The sequence below is a fragment of the Moschus berezovskii genome, chromosome 10, assembly GCF_049115385.1.
Source record: "Moschus berezovskii isolate FMDL1 chromosome 10, NW_MosBer_1.0, whole genome shotgun sequence".
NCBI lineage: Eukaryota > Metazoa > Chordata > Mammalia > Artiodactyla > Moschidae > Moschus > Moschus berezovskii.
This window is the reverse complement of record NC_142469.1, coordinates 72,756,032-72,775,081: the sequence shown is the minus strand read 5'-3', so window position 1 is coordinate 72,775,081 and position 19,050 is coordinate 72,756,032. Positions and strand designations below refer to the sequence as shown.

The window sequence follows — 19,050 nt, the reverse complement described above, 5'->3', positions numbered from 1 at the left end:
ACAGAGAATGAGATGGCTGGATGGCATCAACTCGATGAACATGAGTTTGAGCGAACTCCGGGGGTTGGTGATGGACAGGGAGGCCTGGTGTGCTGCAATTCATGGGGTCGCAAAGAGTCGGACACGACTGAGCAATTGAACTGAACTGAACAGAGAACAAGGAATTGGATCTGTATGTTGATCTTTGCCTTTGACCTTTATAGAGTCATATGCACATCATTAATGGATCCTTTTTAATCGTAAATGCATTTTTGAAACTATAGAGTTTTCTTTAAAATAATGAGCTTTTGAGCCTCTCCCCAATTTCCTAATTTTCCTTATTAGCAGCTTCTAATCTTATCATTTTAAATTTCCTTTCCCTTTTTTTCCTAACCTTTTTTACTTATTGGCAAAGGACTTTCTTTCATCTATTATTTCAATCAATTCTGGTTTTTATGTCATTCACAAGGCCCATCTTTAATTTGGCCAATAAATTAAGCAAAGCAAAAAGGAACAGATGACTTTTAAAATTTGTCTCAGTGAGTTTCTAAGTTCTTGTACATAAAATATTCATTTATTGAGCATGTTAAAAATATATATTCTTGGGATGTTCTCTCTCTAGTAGTGTTAACAACCTCTGGTGGGTCATATGCATCCCATTGCCTATTATTGTACTGCCCTCAAGCTAAGAATATTAGTTTTTTTCATTTTTAAGTGGTTGAAAAATAAAAATATTTTCTGACACATGAAAATTACCTGAAATTCAAATTTCAATTTTTTAATAAAGTTTTACTGCAACAGAGCCACACTTATTCATGTGCATCTTGTCTGTAGCTGCTTTTGTGCAGTATCAGCAGAATTGAGTAGTTTTGACCAAGACCACATGCAATGCCTAAAGTTTTTATGATTTGGCCCTCTAGAAGGAAACTTTGCTAACCCCTGCTCTAGAGAGTCTGATTCAGAAGTTCTCAAGAAAGAACAGTAATTGAATCGATTTCAACATATTTTTAGGTGATTGTGATACTGAGGTCTGATGACACTTTGAAAGGTAATACAGTAGGAAAATTATGAACAACTTGTCTCTTCTTCTCCCCTTCTCTTCACCTACTCCATCAACAATTCCTATTGGCTTTATCCTCAAGCAGTATCTAGAATTTATCTTTTTTTTTTTTTTTTTTCACCTAGTTCACTGCCATCAGCTTTGTCTAAGCCATCATCGTCTTTCATCTGAATTCTTGTATTTGCTTCCTAACTAGTCAATCTGCTTCTGCCCTTGCCTCAGTATCCTCCATTCTCAACAGGCCAGCCAGAGTGAATGTGTTAAAACCTTAATCCAATCATGTAATTCTTTTCTTCAGAATCTTCCAGGTTTCTCTTCACTTCTCTCTACCTTGGCCTCCCAGCTGCTTCTCAGAAACACAGGGGCACTCCATCCTCAACACACCACAGGCTATTTTCTCGAAGTGCCATAGTCTTTCCCCTAGAAATTTGCATGGCTTTTATTTTCGTCTCATTTAGGCTTTTCCTTAGCCATTACCTTCTTGGCAATTCCTTCCATGAACACCTTATTTGAAATTGTACTCTCTTCATCGGGGTCTACTGATCTCCTTTATGCCATCTCACATACTGCACACCTTGCTTCTTAATTTTGATTATGGACCATCTTCCCCACATGTGGGCTCCATGAGGACAGGAATTTTATTCCATTTGATCTGCCTTAGATTTAAAAGAGTTGCTGGCTTACTGCCAGTTCTCAATAAATAGTTCTTGAATAGAGAAATGAAGCCCAGACTCCCATTCTGTTCGACAGATTATGTGTGACACCTATCAAACATGCAAAAACAATTGCCAGGAGTATAAGACTTGTCTTTGAAAAATGATGTAATATCTTATAACCATCACAGATGAGAAGAAGAATAAATTTGTATCATTTACTTTTTTCTCTCTCAACCAATAACTTAGTTACAAAAGATACTAAAGGAAAGTAAGTAGAGGAAGGGTTCAGTTCAGTTCAGTTCAGTTGCTCAGTCGTGTCCGACTCTCCGCAACCCCATGAATCACAGCACGCCAGGCCTCCCTGTCCATCACCAACTCCCGGAGTTCACTCAAACTCATGTCCACAGAGTCGGTGATACCATCCAGCCATCTCATTCTCTGTCGTCCCCTTCTCCTCCCGCCCCCAACCTTTCCCAGCGTCAGAGTCTTTTCCAGTGAGTCACCTCGTCGCATGAGGTGGCCAAAGTATTGGAGTTTCAGCTTTAGCATCAGTCCTTCCAATGAACACCCAGGATTGATCTCCTTTAGAATGGACTGGTTGGATCTCCTTTCAGTCCAAGGGACACTCAAGAGTCTTCTCCACCACCACAGTTTAAAAGCATCAATTCTTCGGCGATCAGCTTTCTTCACAGTCCAACTCTCACATCCATACATGACCACGGGAAAAACCATTGCCTTGACTAGACGGACCTTTGTTGGCAAAGTAATGTCTCTGCTTTTTAATATACTATCAAGGTTGGTCATAACTTTCCTTCCAAGGAGTAAGCGTCTTTTAATTTCATGGCTGCAATCAGCTACATGGGTGAAAATTCAGTTGAAGATGTTTGGAAGAGATTCTAGAAAGTTTCTCAAAAAAAGTACTTCTTAGAGCAGGTAGATGTGGTTACTGCAAGTTTTACTTTTCAACATAAGGTTGAGTAGTTTGAGGAAATGGACACTCAAAGTTCTCAAAAGGGAAAATGCAAGGCATGACTAGCCTTGGTTCAGTTAACTGTTTGGGAAAAATCAGCTTTATAAGAGAATGTAAAGTTGGTGATGGACAGGGAGGCATGGCGTGCTGCAGTTCATGGGGTCTCAAAGAGTTGGACATGACTGAACGACTGAACTGAAGTGAACTGAAAGCATTTTTAGATACACCTGAACTGGATTCCTCAAAAATCAGATGAAATGGAGATTTTCTTCGACTTTAATACTCTCATTCAAAAAATTTCTCATCTAATCTTCAGTTCAGTTCAGTTCAGTCGCTCAGTGGTGTCCGACTCTTTGCGACCCCATGAACGACAGCACGCCAAGCCTCCCTGTCCATCACCAACTCCCGGAGTTCACTCAAACTCATGTCCATCGAGTCGGTGATGCCATCCAGCCATCTCATTCTCTGTCGTCCCCATCTCCTCCCACCCCCAATCCTTCCTAGCATCAGAATCTTTTCCAGTGTGTCAACTTGTTCTTACATATTTTTAAAGCTTCATTTTGTGGATTAAACAGTCATCTCTTCTTACATAGATGTTGACCATTGAATAACTATTCTGACAATTGAAGAACACATTTTTGAGGGAAAAACAAAACAAAATAAAACTCCATTCTGTGTCTGTTCTTCTGTGGATGAAGTATTTGGCTTGAACTCCCAGGAACTGAGTGTAAATGATTCCACAGCCTTCAGTTAACATCATCATCTAAGTAATTATGAATTTTCAAAAATAATCAGTCAGTATTCAATTCAAGGTAAGAAACATCACCTCCAAATTAATTTGGTGACATTTTCCAAAGAAGTGGTCGATGAATGCCAAAAGGTTTGATGGCTTTAAATCAATTTGAATTTTAAAACCTAAATAATTGTCAGAAGGAACAATTCACATTTTGAGAATTCTTGTTCAATAAAGAACAAAGTTTCTATTCAACATGAAATCAGCTGTGTCTTAACTTCAGCTGGCCATTAAAGCACTGGCATCATTGAGGGGATCTGCACCCTGGGTGGAAGATGGGGCTAATTCAGGAAGAGACAGGCAACTTATAAGGTCGCTTCCAAAGCTAAGATTGTTTAAATCCTATTATTTTATATTGAGATAATTTAATTATTTTAATTCCTCCCCTCCCATTTTTCTGCTTAACTCTGTACTATTTTAAATCAATTTATTGACAAGGGAAAGTGAGACTAATAACTGTCAAGATGACAGATTGAACTTTCAAGTTACAGGCTTGTGTGACTATGAGATAGTAATAGCAAGTAATATTTCTGTTGCACTTTACATTTTACAAAACACTTGTGGGTCCATTATTGCATTTGATGTTTCCTCAATCCTATGATTCTGTTATTGCTATCAAAAAGTACTCACTTGTAAGAAAATGGAATTCAGAGATTTCTCAAGACACACAGTCAGTAAATCTTAGAATCAGGTTTCAGATCGAATTCTTCAGATTGTTTCTCTGAACTACAGTGTATCTGTTTCATTTGCCCTCCCCAGCCTCTCCCCTTAGGAAAGGCAATGCTGTGAGGGAGAAATTCAGTTGTTATCCCTTTTCGCAGATAAAGTCACAAAGATAGTCCATGGTGGAAGTAGGATTGTATCTGGGCATACTGCCTAAGAATCCTGTGTTCTTTAACTATAATGTATATTCCACAGTATGTAGTTTTATTGCTGTTTGTGATAAAAGGAAGACTTGAAAATCTAAAGGCAGCATTTGGGGATGGTGGATGATGAGGAGAGAGAATGAAATCAAAGAGAGCGTAGGATCTAGACAATCTTCCTCTCATCCAACTCCACCTTCCAGGCCCCAGCCTCACTTAGCACTGAGGGGAAGTTGATGGAAGAAAACAAATTTAGGCTGTTAGGGGAATTAGCATGATGTGTGGAGAAATTCCACTTTTTTCTGCTTTGACATCCCCTTTCTTTTTTCCCAGTTTGTGAACTCCTCGGAGATCACAGACTGTAAGTTTTGTCCTTATATTTTATACAGATAGTAAAACTAGGTAACAGTTGATGAAACAGTAAACCTGTTTATTGCAAAATATAAAACTTTTACATTTATTGACTCATTTGATCTTTGTCATAACCCTGTAAGATAGGCATTAGTGTCCCTTCCCCCAATCTTGTTTTCAATGAAAGGAAGGAAGAAAGAAGGAATGAAGGGAAGAAGAGGAAGAGGGAGGAGAGGAGAGAGGAAGGCAAGAAGGAAGGGAGGAAGAAAGGAAGGAAGAAGAGGAGAAGGGAGGCAGGAAGGAAGGTAGGGAGGAAGTCGTAGGCTAATGAATGCTCAGGGGAAACAACCTCAGAGTGTTCCTCTCCAAGTCCACGAGGCTAAGCACTTAACAGTAGATCACTAGTATAATGAGGAGTGTGCAAGTGAAAGAAGTGATCAGTTTTCTGTACTGTTTGACCATTATAGTTCATGCCATTAGAATTTTTTTTTAAACTACCTATGCCCCATGCTCCATAAAGCCATAGTGGAAAGAAGCATCCATCTTCCCTGAACACAGACAGAGTGCAGGGTAGCTTACTTTCCTTGGGAGTATGACATGATGTCTTTTTAAAAAAAAGTCAATTTATTTATTTTAATTGGAGGCTAATTACTTTACAATATTGTAGTTGTTTTTGCCATACATTGACATAAATCAGCTATGGGTGTACTTGATGTCTTAACATCAAGTCTGTGCACATGTTTATTAGAAACTCGAGATTGTACAGCTTTTGCTTGAGAACCGTTGGCTTTTTTTCATTTAACATTATAGGTACCCTTTTCTCCTCCACTAGACATGGACTCCAGTGCATAGCCATTGTGTCACAGCTGAGGTGATAGGTCTGCAATCGGACATTTTTTAGAGCACAATCAAGCTCTAGCCTCTTACTAGCTGTGTGATTGCTAGGCGTCTCTTAACTTCACCTTGGAGTCAGGTTTTTACTTTACATTACCAGATAAAGGAGTTTTTATAAGCATAAACTAAAACGCAAAGAAAAACATTTTGTAAACTGAAAGACACTTAACAAATTTAATGTATTATCTCACAGAAATATCTACTTTGTTTTTGAAGGGTTAACATTAGTTCCTGGAGTTTTGGGTTTGTTTGTTTGTTTTGTTTTGGTTCTTATTTTGTTCTCAGTTCTCAAAAAACTTACAGGCAAGTGAGTGTCCTACAAACAGTACTTGAAAGCAAGTAGTTTCTTTCTTGACTATTCCTAATACATGTTTCTGATGGACCCCTCTTAAACTTTTTTTCTTACAGAAATCTTCAAAACTGAAGAACATCAAAAATAATGAGATGTGACTGAAGCCACTTGGGCAGTGAACATAAATGTTGCAATGTAAAACCAAACCTAGCCTTCTAGCTGAAAAAACAGCCCTAAGAGGAGTCTGGGCCATTGCAAAGGCGAAGACGACATTAAAAGTTTTAACAGATAAAACTTAAAGAGCAGCCAAGGATATAAAATTCACAGTCTATTCTGTTGTGTGAAAATCTACATGTATTTTTTTTTATTGTTTCTTGGGACATGTTTATTTAATGTGCACATTTTTTTGTGTGTGGTTTCTATTTCCACTACCGACGATTAAGCAATTGAAAATTACTTTTATACTTTAGTTTCTTAGTAAAACAATTTAAAATAGGATAAAAGCTCACCAAATATCTTCACTTTCCTTAGAATTTGTTTTGCCATTTTTTAGTGTTATCATCATTATTGTTAAAAATAACAAAAAATAATTATATGAGAGTGATCTAAAATAGCCAGGTTTCTTATGTCATTCCCGTGGAGCTGTGGAAATAAGTTTGACTTCACATTTTCATTTAGTTTTAGAAACATACAGTGAAAAGTGTATTTGAGACTTGACAGTCAAAACCACTGTGAGTTACAGGAAGTTCTAATAACTTTTTCCCCTGTGCCTTAACAACCAGAGTTCATTACTGCAATATCACTAAAGATCTGATAATATGCTTTATTAATTTATGTACTGTACACTAGATAACCCTTTAGATAAATGTTTATTAGGATTGTATGGAAGCCATTTCATTTATATATCATTTATGTATTAAGTATACAGGGACAACATTATTTTGCCTCTAACAAAATGACATGACAGAGAATTATTCAGGAATTATGCATGTGTGTTGTTTTGCTCAATTCTTGTGACCCCATGGACTATAGCCCCCCAGGCTCCTCTGCCATGGATTTTCCAAACAAGAATTTTCCTGGGGTGGTTTACCATTTACTTCTCCAGTGGATCTTCCCAATCCAGGGATCAAACCCGTGTCTCCTGCATCTCCTGCATTGGCAGGCAGATTCTTTACCACTGAGCCACCTGGGAAGCCATACAGGTATTATACATGAATTTAATGGACAACTTTGGACTTGGTTCATAGATCTTGCTGTATACAAACATATAGGTAATCTCATATCTAATTATTTTATATTATGTATAGAAATTATTCACTCTTTTTGTACTAGTTTATGAAGACAAATCTTGAAACAAAACAATGAGAAATCTTTCATAAATGCTTACATTCTGACTTAACTTGCTTCTCTGTACCATTTTTTCTTCCTTTTTAAGTGGAAACGGACCCTGGTTTTGAGTACCCTAAGGATTATTTAGTGATTTGATATGATAATATATTGTTATTTATGATTTCTGAAATTTTCTGATGTTTCACTTTTATCTATTTCCATTGTTTGTGACCATAAAAACAAGAACGTTTAAAAGATTATGTCTCCACATTTGATTATTGAAGTCCACTGAGAATCCTTTCTCAACAACTTTGGCAAACTCTTGAAACTCACAGGCCAGTTTGTAAATTTTCAAATAATGATGGTTAGTATTTTTATTTGTTATATGAGAACAATGAAATCTGTACTTTTAGTAAGTACAATTCTTTGATTAGAAATTCAAGAGAATGCGTGTCTCAGTTCAATTGTAAATCATCAAGAACTATCTAGTAGAAATCATATATAACATTTCTAATAAGTCAAGTCCTTTCATGTACTGTGTTTCTGGCTTTCTTGAATTTGAAAGACGTAATATACTTCATGCTTATTTATGGAAGATTTTGGAAAATTGAAAATAAATTTTGTTTTGCCTGTGTATATGTTCTTTGTCTTCTATCGAACCCATCTTTAAGCAGGAGATGTTAAGAAGAGGTGGCAAGAATACACAGAAGAACTGTACAAAAAACATCTTCACGATGAAGATAATCACGATGGCATGATCACTCACCTGGAGCCAGACATCTTGGAATGTGAAGTCAAGTGGGCCTTAGAGAGAATCACCACAAACAAAGCTAGTGGAGGTGATGGAATTCCAATTGAGCTATTTCAAATCCTGAAAGATGATGCTGTGAAAGTGCTGCACTAAATATGCCAGCAAATTTGGAAAACTCAGCAGTGGCCACAGGACTGGAAAATGTCAGTCTTCATTCCAATCCCAAAGAAAGGGAATGCCAAAGAATACTCCTACTACTGCACAATTGCACTCATCTCACACGCTAGTAAAGTCATGCTTAAAATTCTCCAAGCCAGGCTTCAGCAATATGTGAACCATGAAATTCCAGATGTTCAAGCAGGTTTTAGAAAAGGCAGAGGCACCAGAGATCAAATTGCCAACATCCGCTGGATCATGGAGAAAGCAAGAGAGTTCCAGAAAAACATCTATTTCTGCTTTATTGACTATGCCAAAGCCTTTGACTGTGTGGATCACAAGAAACTGTGGAACATTCTGAAAGAGATGGGAATCCCAGACCACCTGACCTGTCTCTTGACAAACCTGTATGCAGGTCAGGAAGCAACAGTTAGAACTGGACATGGAACAATAGACTGGTTCCAAATAGGAAAAACAGTACGTCAAGGTTGTATATTGTCACCCTGCTTATTTAATTTATATGCAGAGTACATCATGAGGAACGCTGGGCTGGAAGAAGCACCAGCTAGAATCAAGATTCCCGGGAAAATATCAATAACCTCAGATATGCAGATGATACCACCCTTATGGCAGAAAGTGAAGAGGAACTCAAAGGCCTCGATGAAAGTGAAAGAGGAGAGTGAAAAGTTTGGATTGAAGCTCAACATTCAGAAAACTAAGATCATGGCATCTGGTCCCATCCCTTCATGGGATCTGGATGGGGAAACAGTGGAAACAGTGTCAGCCTTTATTTTTTTGGGCTCCAAAATCACTGCAGATGCTGATTGCAGCCATGAAATTAAAAGATGCTTACTCCTTGGAAGGAAAGTTATGACCAACCTTGATAGCATATTGAAAAGCAGAGACATTACTTTGCCAACCAAGGTCCGTCTAGTCAAGGCTATGGTTTTTCCAGTGGTCATGTATGGATGTGAGAGTTGGACTGTGAAGAAAGCTGATTGCCGAAGAATTGATGCTTTTGAACTGTGGTGCTGGAGAAGACTCTTGAGAGTCCCTTGGATTGCAAGGAGATCCAACCAGTCCATTCTAAAGGAGATCAATCCTGGGTGTTCATTGGAAGGACTGATGCTAAAGCTGAAACTCCAATACTTTGGCCACTTCATGCAACGAGTTAACTCACTGGAAAAGACTCTGATGCTGGGAGGGATTGTGGGTGGGAGGAGAAGGGGATGACAGAGAATGAGATGGCTGGATGGCATCACTGCCTTGATGGACATGAGTTTGAGTGAACTCCAGGAGTTGGTGATGGACAGGGAGGCCTGGCGTGCTGTGATTCATGGGGTTGCAAAGAGTCGGACACAACTGAGCGACTGAACTGAACTGAACTGATGTTCTTTGTCATGTTTAATAACTATCGTTTTGTAATAAATAAAATATTCTTTAACTAGTATTGAAATCAGTTCTTCAAGGAAAAGTTTACCTGTGTTGACTTCCCAGGTGGCACTGCGTTAAAAACCACCTGTCAATACAAGAGATGCAAGAGATACAGGTTCCATTCCTGGGTCAGGGAGATCCCCATGAGTAGGAAACAGCAACCCACTTCAGTATTCTTGCCAGGGAAATTCCCTGGACAATGGAGCCTAGCAGGCTACAGTCCATGGGGTTACAAAGAGTCAGACACAAGTACACATGCATGCTTGAAACATGTTTACCTGTGTTAAAGAAGTCAGGAGAAGGGAGGGACTCACTCCTCACTCTGCCACCCACAACCAAGGACCTACAGGGCTGAGCTCAGTCGTGTCTAACTCTTTGAGACCCCATAGACTGTTGCCCAACAGGTTTCTGTGTCCATAGGATTATCTCGGCAAGAATACTGGACTGGGTTGCCATTTCCTCCTCTGAGGGATCTCCACCCAGAGATCGAACCCACATCTCCTGCGTCTCTTGCATTGCAGGCCAATTCTTTATCGCTGAGCCATCTGGGGAACCTATAGTCCTGAGCACAATGATCAGATTTCACGGTATGATGGGGCTGCATAGATAGATGCCAAGACCTCCAACAATCAATGCTGCCTTCTTGCTAACTGAATTAAACAGTTTGGGGAAGGGGATGGAAAGTGGGTGAGAAATGAAGAAAGGAAGGTGTTCTTTGAGGCATGTTTGGGTTTTAAAAGCAAGATTTTAATATAAAAAGTATTTGTTTTAAGATCAAAGTCAATATTAAAGAGACTTTTGAATGTATATCCAAAGGTTTAAGTTACAACCTGCTTCGAAAAGGAAAAAGATATGTAAAACCCTTGGGAAGAAAGAGTCAGAATTCGATTATATCCCAATACTAGAAACTCAAGCCCCAAGAGAATGAAAACTGTGTTGGTTTTATGATAAAAAAATTTGCAGTTTGACTCTTTACTGCTTCTATTGCTACCACTGAGGCCCACCTTCAATCATCCCTTCTTGGGTTTCTGCAGTAACTTTGTAACCATTCTCGCCTTTCCTGCTTAACACAGTACTAAGAATGATCTCCAAAATCACTGCAGATGCTGATTGCAGCCATGAAATTAAAAGACGCTTGCTCCTTGGAAGGAAAGTATGACCAACCTTGATAGTATATTAAAAAGCAGAGACATTACTTTGCCAACCAAGGTCCGTCTAGTCAAGGCAATGGTTTTTCCCGTGGTCATGTATGGATGTGAGAGTTGGACTGTGAAGAAAGCTGATCGCCGAAGAATCGATGCTTTTGAACTGTGGTGTTGGAGAAGACTCTTGAGAGTCCCTTATACTGCAAGGAGATCCAACCAGTCCATTCTAAAGGAGATCAATCCTGGATGTTCATTGGAGGGACTGATGCTAAAGCTGAAACTGCAATACTTTGGCCACCTCATGCGACGAGTTGACTCACTGGAAAAGACTCTGATGCTGGGAAAGGTTGGGGGCGGGAGGAGAAGGGGACGACAGAGAATGAGATGGCTGGATGGCATCACCGACTCTGTGGACATGAGTTTGAGTGTACTCCGGGAGTTGATGATGGACAGGGAGGCCTGGCGTGCTGTAATTCATGGGGTCGCGGAGAGTCGGACACGACTGAGCGACTGAACTGAACTGAACTGAAGAATGATCTCATTAGAACATATTATTTCACATCACAGTCGCTTCCCACCTCACTCAGAGTAACAGTCAACATTCCTGAAATGATCTGCAAAGCCCTATACGATCTGTTCCTGTTACTTCTCTGACCTCTTGTCCTCTCACTCACTGTGCTCAAGTCATGTTGGCCACCTCACTGTTCAGCCATCAGGACTTGGCAGTCTTACCTCCAGGCCTTTTCCTTTGCTTTCTTTCTGCAAGGAAAAGCTCTTTGCTCTCTTTCTGCCAGGAAAAGCTCTTTGCTCAGATAGCCATATAGGTCAGTTCCTCACTTCCCTCAGGTTTCACCATACAAATGCCTGCCCTGACCACACTGCCTCAAAGTGGAACCCTGAACACAACCCCACCTGATTCTTCCTGTCTCCTTCCCATTTTCTTTTTCTCCCTAATAATTTTTTTCTATCTAACATGCTATGTATCATCCTGAAATCTTTGAGAATGGCATTGATTTCTGCCAGTACGCTGAGATACAATATTGTTTTCTGATCACTATATTGGCCAGAAGTAAGTTAAGATAGTTTTAAGGGATTCAGTTCAGCTTTTTCTACTCCATGAGCTCTTTCTCCACAGCCCAAAGCACCATTGCTGCGGTTTTAAGAGCCACTATGTATATGTGATTTGATTATAACTTGAGAAATGAGGAAATGACTACTAGTAGGGTTGTGGAATCAGTGTACTCACTGGGAGACAGAATGGGCCTAGAAGACTTTATTTATTACTTGACCTATTCAGAGAGGAGTTGTCTGGTGGCTCAGATGGTAAGGAGTCTGCCTGCAATGCAGGAGACCTGGGTTCAATCCCTGGGTCGGGAAGATCTCTTGGAGAAGGAAATGGAAACTTCTTGCCTGGGAAATCGCATGGATGGAGGAACCTGGCAGACTACAGTCCATGGGGTCACAAACAGAATAGACCAAGCAACTTCACTTTCACTTTTTCACTTTAAGAATACTTGTACTATTTTTAAATCTAAGCACAATATCCATGACTACTACCATTGTTTATTATGTATGTGTGTGTGTGTGTGTGTGCGCGTAGTCACTCAGTCATGTCTGACTCTTCTGTGACCCCATTTAGCCCACCGGGCTTCTCTGTCCATGGGACTTTTCTGGCAAGAATACTGGAGTGGGTTGCCATTTTCTCCTCCAGGGGACCTTCCTGACTCAGGGGTTGAATCCACATCTCCTGTGGTTCTTTCATTGATAGGTGATTCTTTAACACTGAGCCACCAGGGAAGCCCAAATATTTTATTAAGAGTGTAAAATTAAAGTTCTTTATACCTATTGTGGAAACAGTATATTGAAAAAGACTCAATACCTTCTGTACTGTACAAATGAAAAAGAAATAAATTCATTCAACTACAAACAGTGTTTACTGACATCTACTGGATTGTGTTACTTCTAACTTTACTCTATAAATTGTGAAAAATTTAAAATACATTAAAGTCTGGAATGAATCAACTGTACTTTATTCAGTTTCTTTTGTTAGTAGAAGTTTATTACACACTCGGTTTATTATATAATATTAGTATATGTATTATATACTCTGTTTATTATATACCTTATCTTTAATGTACTAGAGCCACACCAAAGAATGCCCTTTAGGTAACGAAGCTGAGGGTCCTTAGTCTCTGTAGCTTCCCTATGCTGATGTGATTCACATTCTTAATGTTTTTTTGTCATTTCTTGATAACAGAGCTATGACAGTGCACATGACATACTGCCAGGGTTCTCTTGCTCTGCATCATGCTTGCTATCTGTTTTTTATCCCTTAGTAAGCTAAGCAAGGCTATGGTTTTTCCTGTGGTCATGTATGGATGTGAGAGTTGGACTGTGAAGAAAGCTGATCACCGAAGAATTGATGTTTTTCAACTGTGGTGCTGGAGAAGACTCTTGAGAGTCCCTTGGATTGCAAGGAGATCCAACCAGTCCATTCTAAAGGAGATCAGTCCTGGGTGTTCATTGGAAGGACTGATGCTAAAGCTGAAACTCCAATACTTTGGCCACCTCATGAGACGAGTTGACTCACTGGAAAAGACTCTGATGCTGGAAGGGATTGTGGGCAGGAGGAGAAGGGGACGACAGAGAATGAAATGACTGGATGGCATCACCGACTTGATGGACATGAGTTTGAGTGAACTCTGGGAGTTGGTGATGGACAGGGAGGCCTGGCGTGCTGTGATTCATTGGATCGCAAAGAGTCGACATGACTGAGCGACTGAACTGAACTGAACTGAACTGAACTGAAGCTAAGAAAACTTGGTGCTGGTAAGCCTAATGTGTGTCGTATATTGGTTGACAGTCTGAAATGCAAACTTATTCTAATGGTTTTGTTCTTGTAAGAATATAAAATAAACATTTAAAATATTAGAAGAAAAGTTTAGACGAAAGAGGAGAGAAGATTGTAGGGATAGTAGTAATTAAGTCATCACCCAAAATGCAACAAAAAAGACAAAAGGAAGTATAAAAAAGATATTGAAAGTACAGAATATCTCAAGAAGGACAAAGGACAAAAATCCAGTTTCCCAACACATGATATAATAGTGAAATTTGAGAAGATGGCTACCAAGTTAAGACCGGGCAAACAATAAACTTTTCCCAAGACCAAAAGAGAAGCTGGAAGCAAGGGTTCTGGGGGAGACACTGTTAAGATCCGTGAAGCAAAATAATTTTTAAAAGTAGGACTAAAGAAACTTTTACAAGTAAACAAAAACTGGGAGGACTTACAATCACTTGACTTTTCAGCACAAAAATACATAAAGGATGTACTTCAAGAAAGAAAATAAATCCAGAAATGAAGATCTGAGAATCAAGAAAGAATGATACATTAAAAGAGAACTCACTGAATGGGAGACAATATTTGCCATATACACATCTGACAAAAGAATTGTATCCGGAAAATATAAAAATAACTCCAACTTCCCCAGTGCTCAAGCAGTAAAGAATCTGCTGGCATTGCAGGAAACATGGGTTTGATCCCTGGGTTGGGAAGTTCCCCTGGAGAAGGGAATGTCTACCCACTCCAGTATTCTTGCCTGGAGAATTCCATGGACACAGGAGACTGAATGGCTACAATCCATGTGCTGCAAAGAGTTGGGCACAACTGATTGATTAACACTTCACAAATCGGTAGATAAAATGCTAATAGCTTAATTTTAAGAAAGAGAGGACTTAAGCATTTCATAAACAAGAATATCCAAATTTATATGTAAATGTGCTCAGAAATGACAATCTTTTTATTTTTTTTGAGGCTAATTACTTTACAATATTGTATTGGTTTTGCCATACATTGACATGAATCCGCCATGGGTGTACATGTGTTCCCCATCAGGAACCCCCTCCCACCTCCTTTCCCATCCTATCCCCAGTGCACCAGACCCAAGCACCCTGTATCATGCATCAAACCTGGACTGGAGATCCGTTTCACATATGATGATATACATGTTTCAGTGCCATTCTTCCAGAGCATCCCACCCTTGCCTTCTCCCACAGAGTCCAAAAGGCTGTTCTATACATCTGTGTCACTTTTGTTGTCTCACACACAGAGTTATTGTTACCATCTTTCTAAATTCCATATTTATGTGTTAGTATACTGTATTGGTGTTTTTCTTACTGGCTTACTTCACTCTGAATAATAGGCTACAGAGAAATGGCCATCTTTAGGAAAATGCAAATTAGAGACATGATGACATATACCATTACAAATTCACCAGATGTCTAAGATTTTTTTTTTAATGATGAAAAAAATTTGAAGAATATGTAGAGCAATCAGAACTTGTACATATTGCTGGTGGGAGGTTTTTCTTTTTTAATATTTATTTGGCAGTGTCGGGTCTTAGTTGTAGCATACCAGATCTTTGCTGTGTCATATGAGGCATGCAGACTCTCTAGTTGTGGAATGCAGACTTAGTTGCTGTGAGGTATGTGGGAATCTTAGTTTCCCAACCAAACATTAAACCCATGTCCCTGCATTGCAAGGTGGAATTTTAACCACTGGACCACCAGGGAAGTCCCACTGCTGATAGTTTAAACTGATACATCTACTTCGGAAAACTACAGTATCTACCAAAGATAAACAAATATCTACTCTATGACTCAGAATTTCCACTCCTAGGTGTAAATCAAACTCCAGTTAAATTAATTAAAAAGAAACTGAGTACATTAACCTACCAATAGGACATGTAAAAAAGATGTTTGTAGCAGCCGTATTCACAATAGCTTCAAGCTGAGCATGGTCTATAGCCATGAGCCATAGAACAGACAACTAAACTGTGATGCAGCAGCATGAGGGTGATGATACATGCAGCAATGAATATATTTCAAAACCATGATGCTGAATGATAGAATTCAGACACAAGAATAGTATATGCTGCATGATTCCTTTTATATTACATTTATAAGATGTCAACCCTGTTTTATGCTAATGGAAGGAAATCTGTGTTTGCATTTGGGTTGGTAATGGCCAAGAAGAAGAAGTCATGGCACCTGTGAGTATGTCATTTAGAATATGCTAATATATTACAATGAGTATATAATAAGGTTCAAGGTCTACTGGAAGTCAAATTCTGAATTTGGAATTGAACCCATGTCCCCTGCATTGGCAGGCAGTGTCTTTACCACTGGACCACCATGGAAGTCCCCTGACATTTTACACGATTGGATAATCCAAAGAGGGTATCAAAAAGGCTAATCAAAATGCAAGTGCAACAAATCAATGAACTGTGATAACACGGACAGTGAAAGGGGAATCAAAACAAGAATGGAGGTGTAGAAGAACAGCTGACTGGGAGAATGTTGACACTGCTGCCATTTGAGAGACTTTAAGTATGCAGTCAGAGGGATCTGATGAAGGCATAAATGAAGAAAGTGGGTGTGAGGATGAAGAGGCCTCCAAAAAGGTGTTGACAGCACAAATGTTCATATTATAGGAACCCTCTGAGATATTTTACAACATTAAAAGGGTAAAATGCAGGATGCTGATCCAAACTTAGAAAAAAAGTATGACAATTCACCAAGGTATATTTGCTCTTTATTGTAAGATATATGATGAGAAGAAGAAGGCAGGGACTGTTTGTATTATTTCAGATGTGTTTTAAGAGACATGACACTCAGTTCTCAATGGTTTCCAGTTTTAAATTACAGTGTACTGTATAAATATTAGTTTTGCTATTTTTTGTTTGATTGTACATTCATAAATGACAGTTTTGAGGCTTCCCAGATGGCCATACTGGTAAAGAATCCCCCTGCCAATGCAGGAGACGTAAGAGAGGCCGGTTTGATCCCTGGATCAAAAGACACCCTGGAGAGGGGGACGGCAGCCTACTCCAGTATTCTTGCCTGGAGAATCACATGGACAGAGGAGCCTGGTGGGCTACAGTCCATGGGGTGGCAAGTTGGACACAACTGAAGCGACTTAACACACGTACATAACAGACATGATTCTTTAATGTTTAAACAGAATTTTTAAAGATCATGACACAGTTTTAATAGCTCCCATTGACTATTAAGAGCACTTTGTACAATGTCAGCTTGCACAGTCATTTTTATGATCCACTACTTACTACCGTGTAAAACAGAGTGAGGGCTAAATTATAGAGGCATATAGTTTGATGTTTTGGCAATAAATATATTGCAGTTTTAAAAATAGCTAAGAGAAAATGTTGCATCTGTATTATATAGTAATTTTTACCAAAATAGTTCAGTTCAGTCGCTCAGTCGTGTCCGACTCTCCGCGACCCCATGAATCACAGCACGCCAGGCCTCCCTGTCCATCACCAACTCCCGGAGTACACTCAAACTCATGCCCACAGAGTCGGTGATGCCATCCAGCCATCTCATTCTCCGTCGTCCCCTTCTCCTCCCGCCCCCAACCTTTCCCAGCATCAGAGTCTTTTCCAGTGATTCAACTCGTCTCATGAGGTGGCCAAAGTATTGGAGTTTCAGCTTTAGCATCAGTCTCTCCAATGAACATCCAGGATTGATCTCCTTTAGAATGGACTGGTTGGATCTCCTTGCAGTATAAGGGACTCTCAAGAGTCTTCTCCAACACCACAGTTCAAAAGCATCGATTCTTCGGCGATCAGCTTTCTTCACAGTCCAACTCTCACATCCATACATGACCACGGGAAAAACCATTGCCTTGACTAGACGGACCTTGGTCGGCAAAGTAATGTCTCTGCTTTTTAATATACTATCAAGGTTGGTCATAACTTTCCTTCCAAGGAGCAAGCGTCTTTTAATTTCATGGCTGCAATCAGCATCTGCAGTGATTTTGGAGCCCAAAAAAACAAAGTCTGACACTGTTTCCACTGTTTTTCCATCTATTTCCCATGAAGTGATGGGACCAGATGCCATGATCTTTGTTTTCTGAATGTTGAGCTTCAAGCCAACCTTTTCACTCTCCTCTTTCACTTTCATCAAGAGGCTTTTGAGTTCCTCTTCACTTTCTGCCATAAGGGTAGTGTCATCTGCATATCTGAGGTTATTGATATTTCTCCCAGCAATCTTGATTCCAGCTTGTGCTTCTTCCAGCCCAGCGTTCCTCATGATGTACTCTGCAAATAGGAAGCGAATAATTAGTGACTGTTGGAAATGGTGTCATGGAGAGAACCTGTCAGGTTAGACCAGTTAAGACGAATCAATAGCTTCTTGTCCTCACACCAGACTCTCCTGCAACCTGGTGATGATGCATATTTCCCATTATTCTAAGGCCATGGGGGTCATTACCCTTGATTATTTCTTTCTAAATGTGTTTCACGCCCATCTATTGTGGTCTGTCTCTTTCTCGCCTTTACAGGGACTCCTTTTCCTAACTGGCATGATCTTCCATCCCACCTCAATGAATTTAAGTGAATGGCTGCCGGGAGCCAGCGAGGGAAATCCTACCCGTGGCAAAGGTCAACTGGGGAAGAGGCCTGACGGGCAAAGGCTAATCAGGACTGGACTTACCTGAGCATCTACCCCAAAGAAAACCGGAGTCTGACTGCTTTACTATCTTACGCCTCTTATCAAGTCCTCTAATACTTACGGGGGCTTCCCCCCAACCACCTTTCTCTGAAAACATTAATTCAGAGCTGTAGTTTAAAAGTTCTCCTCTGCTTAATAGGAGTGTTCCAATCCAAGCCCCTCTGATAGCTTTCTAACTTGCATGACAAGTTTGTCCGGGCTCTTACAACTATGAGTGTGACTGTTTATAGCCTCCCAGCCATGCAAGGACAGAAAGCCTAATATTCTAAAATACAGGAATCTGTTGAAGAAGTTAAAATCATTAGAATTGTACTAAAAAAGATTTCATTGTTGAATAAATGCTTGCTGCAAAGTTTCCTCTATCTATTGTATCCTTGGAAATATATTAATCACATATAGAGAATATAAGTAGTAGCCTTTGATTTAAGCACATCAGATCTTAAGTTAATAAATTCCTTTCTTGTAGCTCACTACACCAGTGCCTTATAGGAATGTAACTTTGTTATGTGTCTAGCACCTGACTCTAGGAAAGTCACCTTAAAAGAATATAAGCCTTTTACTTGCTAACTAACCTATTGTTAGGATAGAGGTCCATAAACTGTTAGCAGGCCCCCTGGCCAGAAGATGATGTACTAGCTAACTAACCTATTGTTAGGAGAGAGGGCCATAAACTGTTAGCAGGCCCCCTGGCCAGAAGATGATGTAAACCACCTAAAACTTTTATCACGAGACACACAAAAATAAGCCCTGATCCTGATAAGGGTCAAGACTGCTGACCCCACGTGATTTTGGTGTGACTCTATACCTCCCTTTCTCTGTTTCTTATGCGCATAACTTAGGGTATAAAAGC

General features: G+C 39.7%; 1 protein-coding gene across 4 annotated transcripts in view; it reads left to right on the top strand.

Moving 5' to 3' along the window:
* THEMIS (thymocyte selection associated) overlaps positions 1-18,250 on the top strand; it is a 242,128-nt gene extending 223,878 nt beyond the window's left edge. For 2 of the 4 annotated variants that reach the window (XM_088840738.1, XM_088840734.1), the window contains one exon: positions 18,031-18,250. In XM_088840738.1, the coding sequence (XP_088696864.1) occupies positions 18,031-18,086 (56 nt within the window). In that variant the 3' untranslated portion in view covers positions 18,087-18,250. Of the gene's footprint in view, positions 1-5,974; positions 7,824-18,030 lie in introns of those variants that run through there. The other 2 variants (XM_088840737.1, XM_088840735.1) reach the window with 1 other exon arrangement.
* Positions 18,251-19,050: the final 800 nt, after the last annotated feature.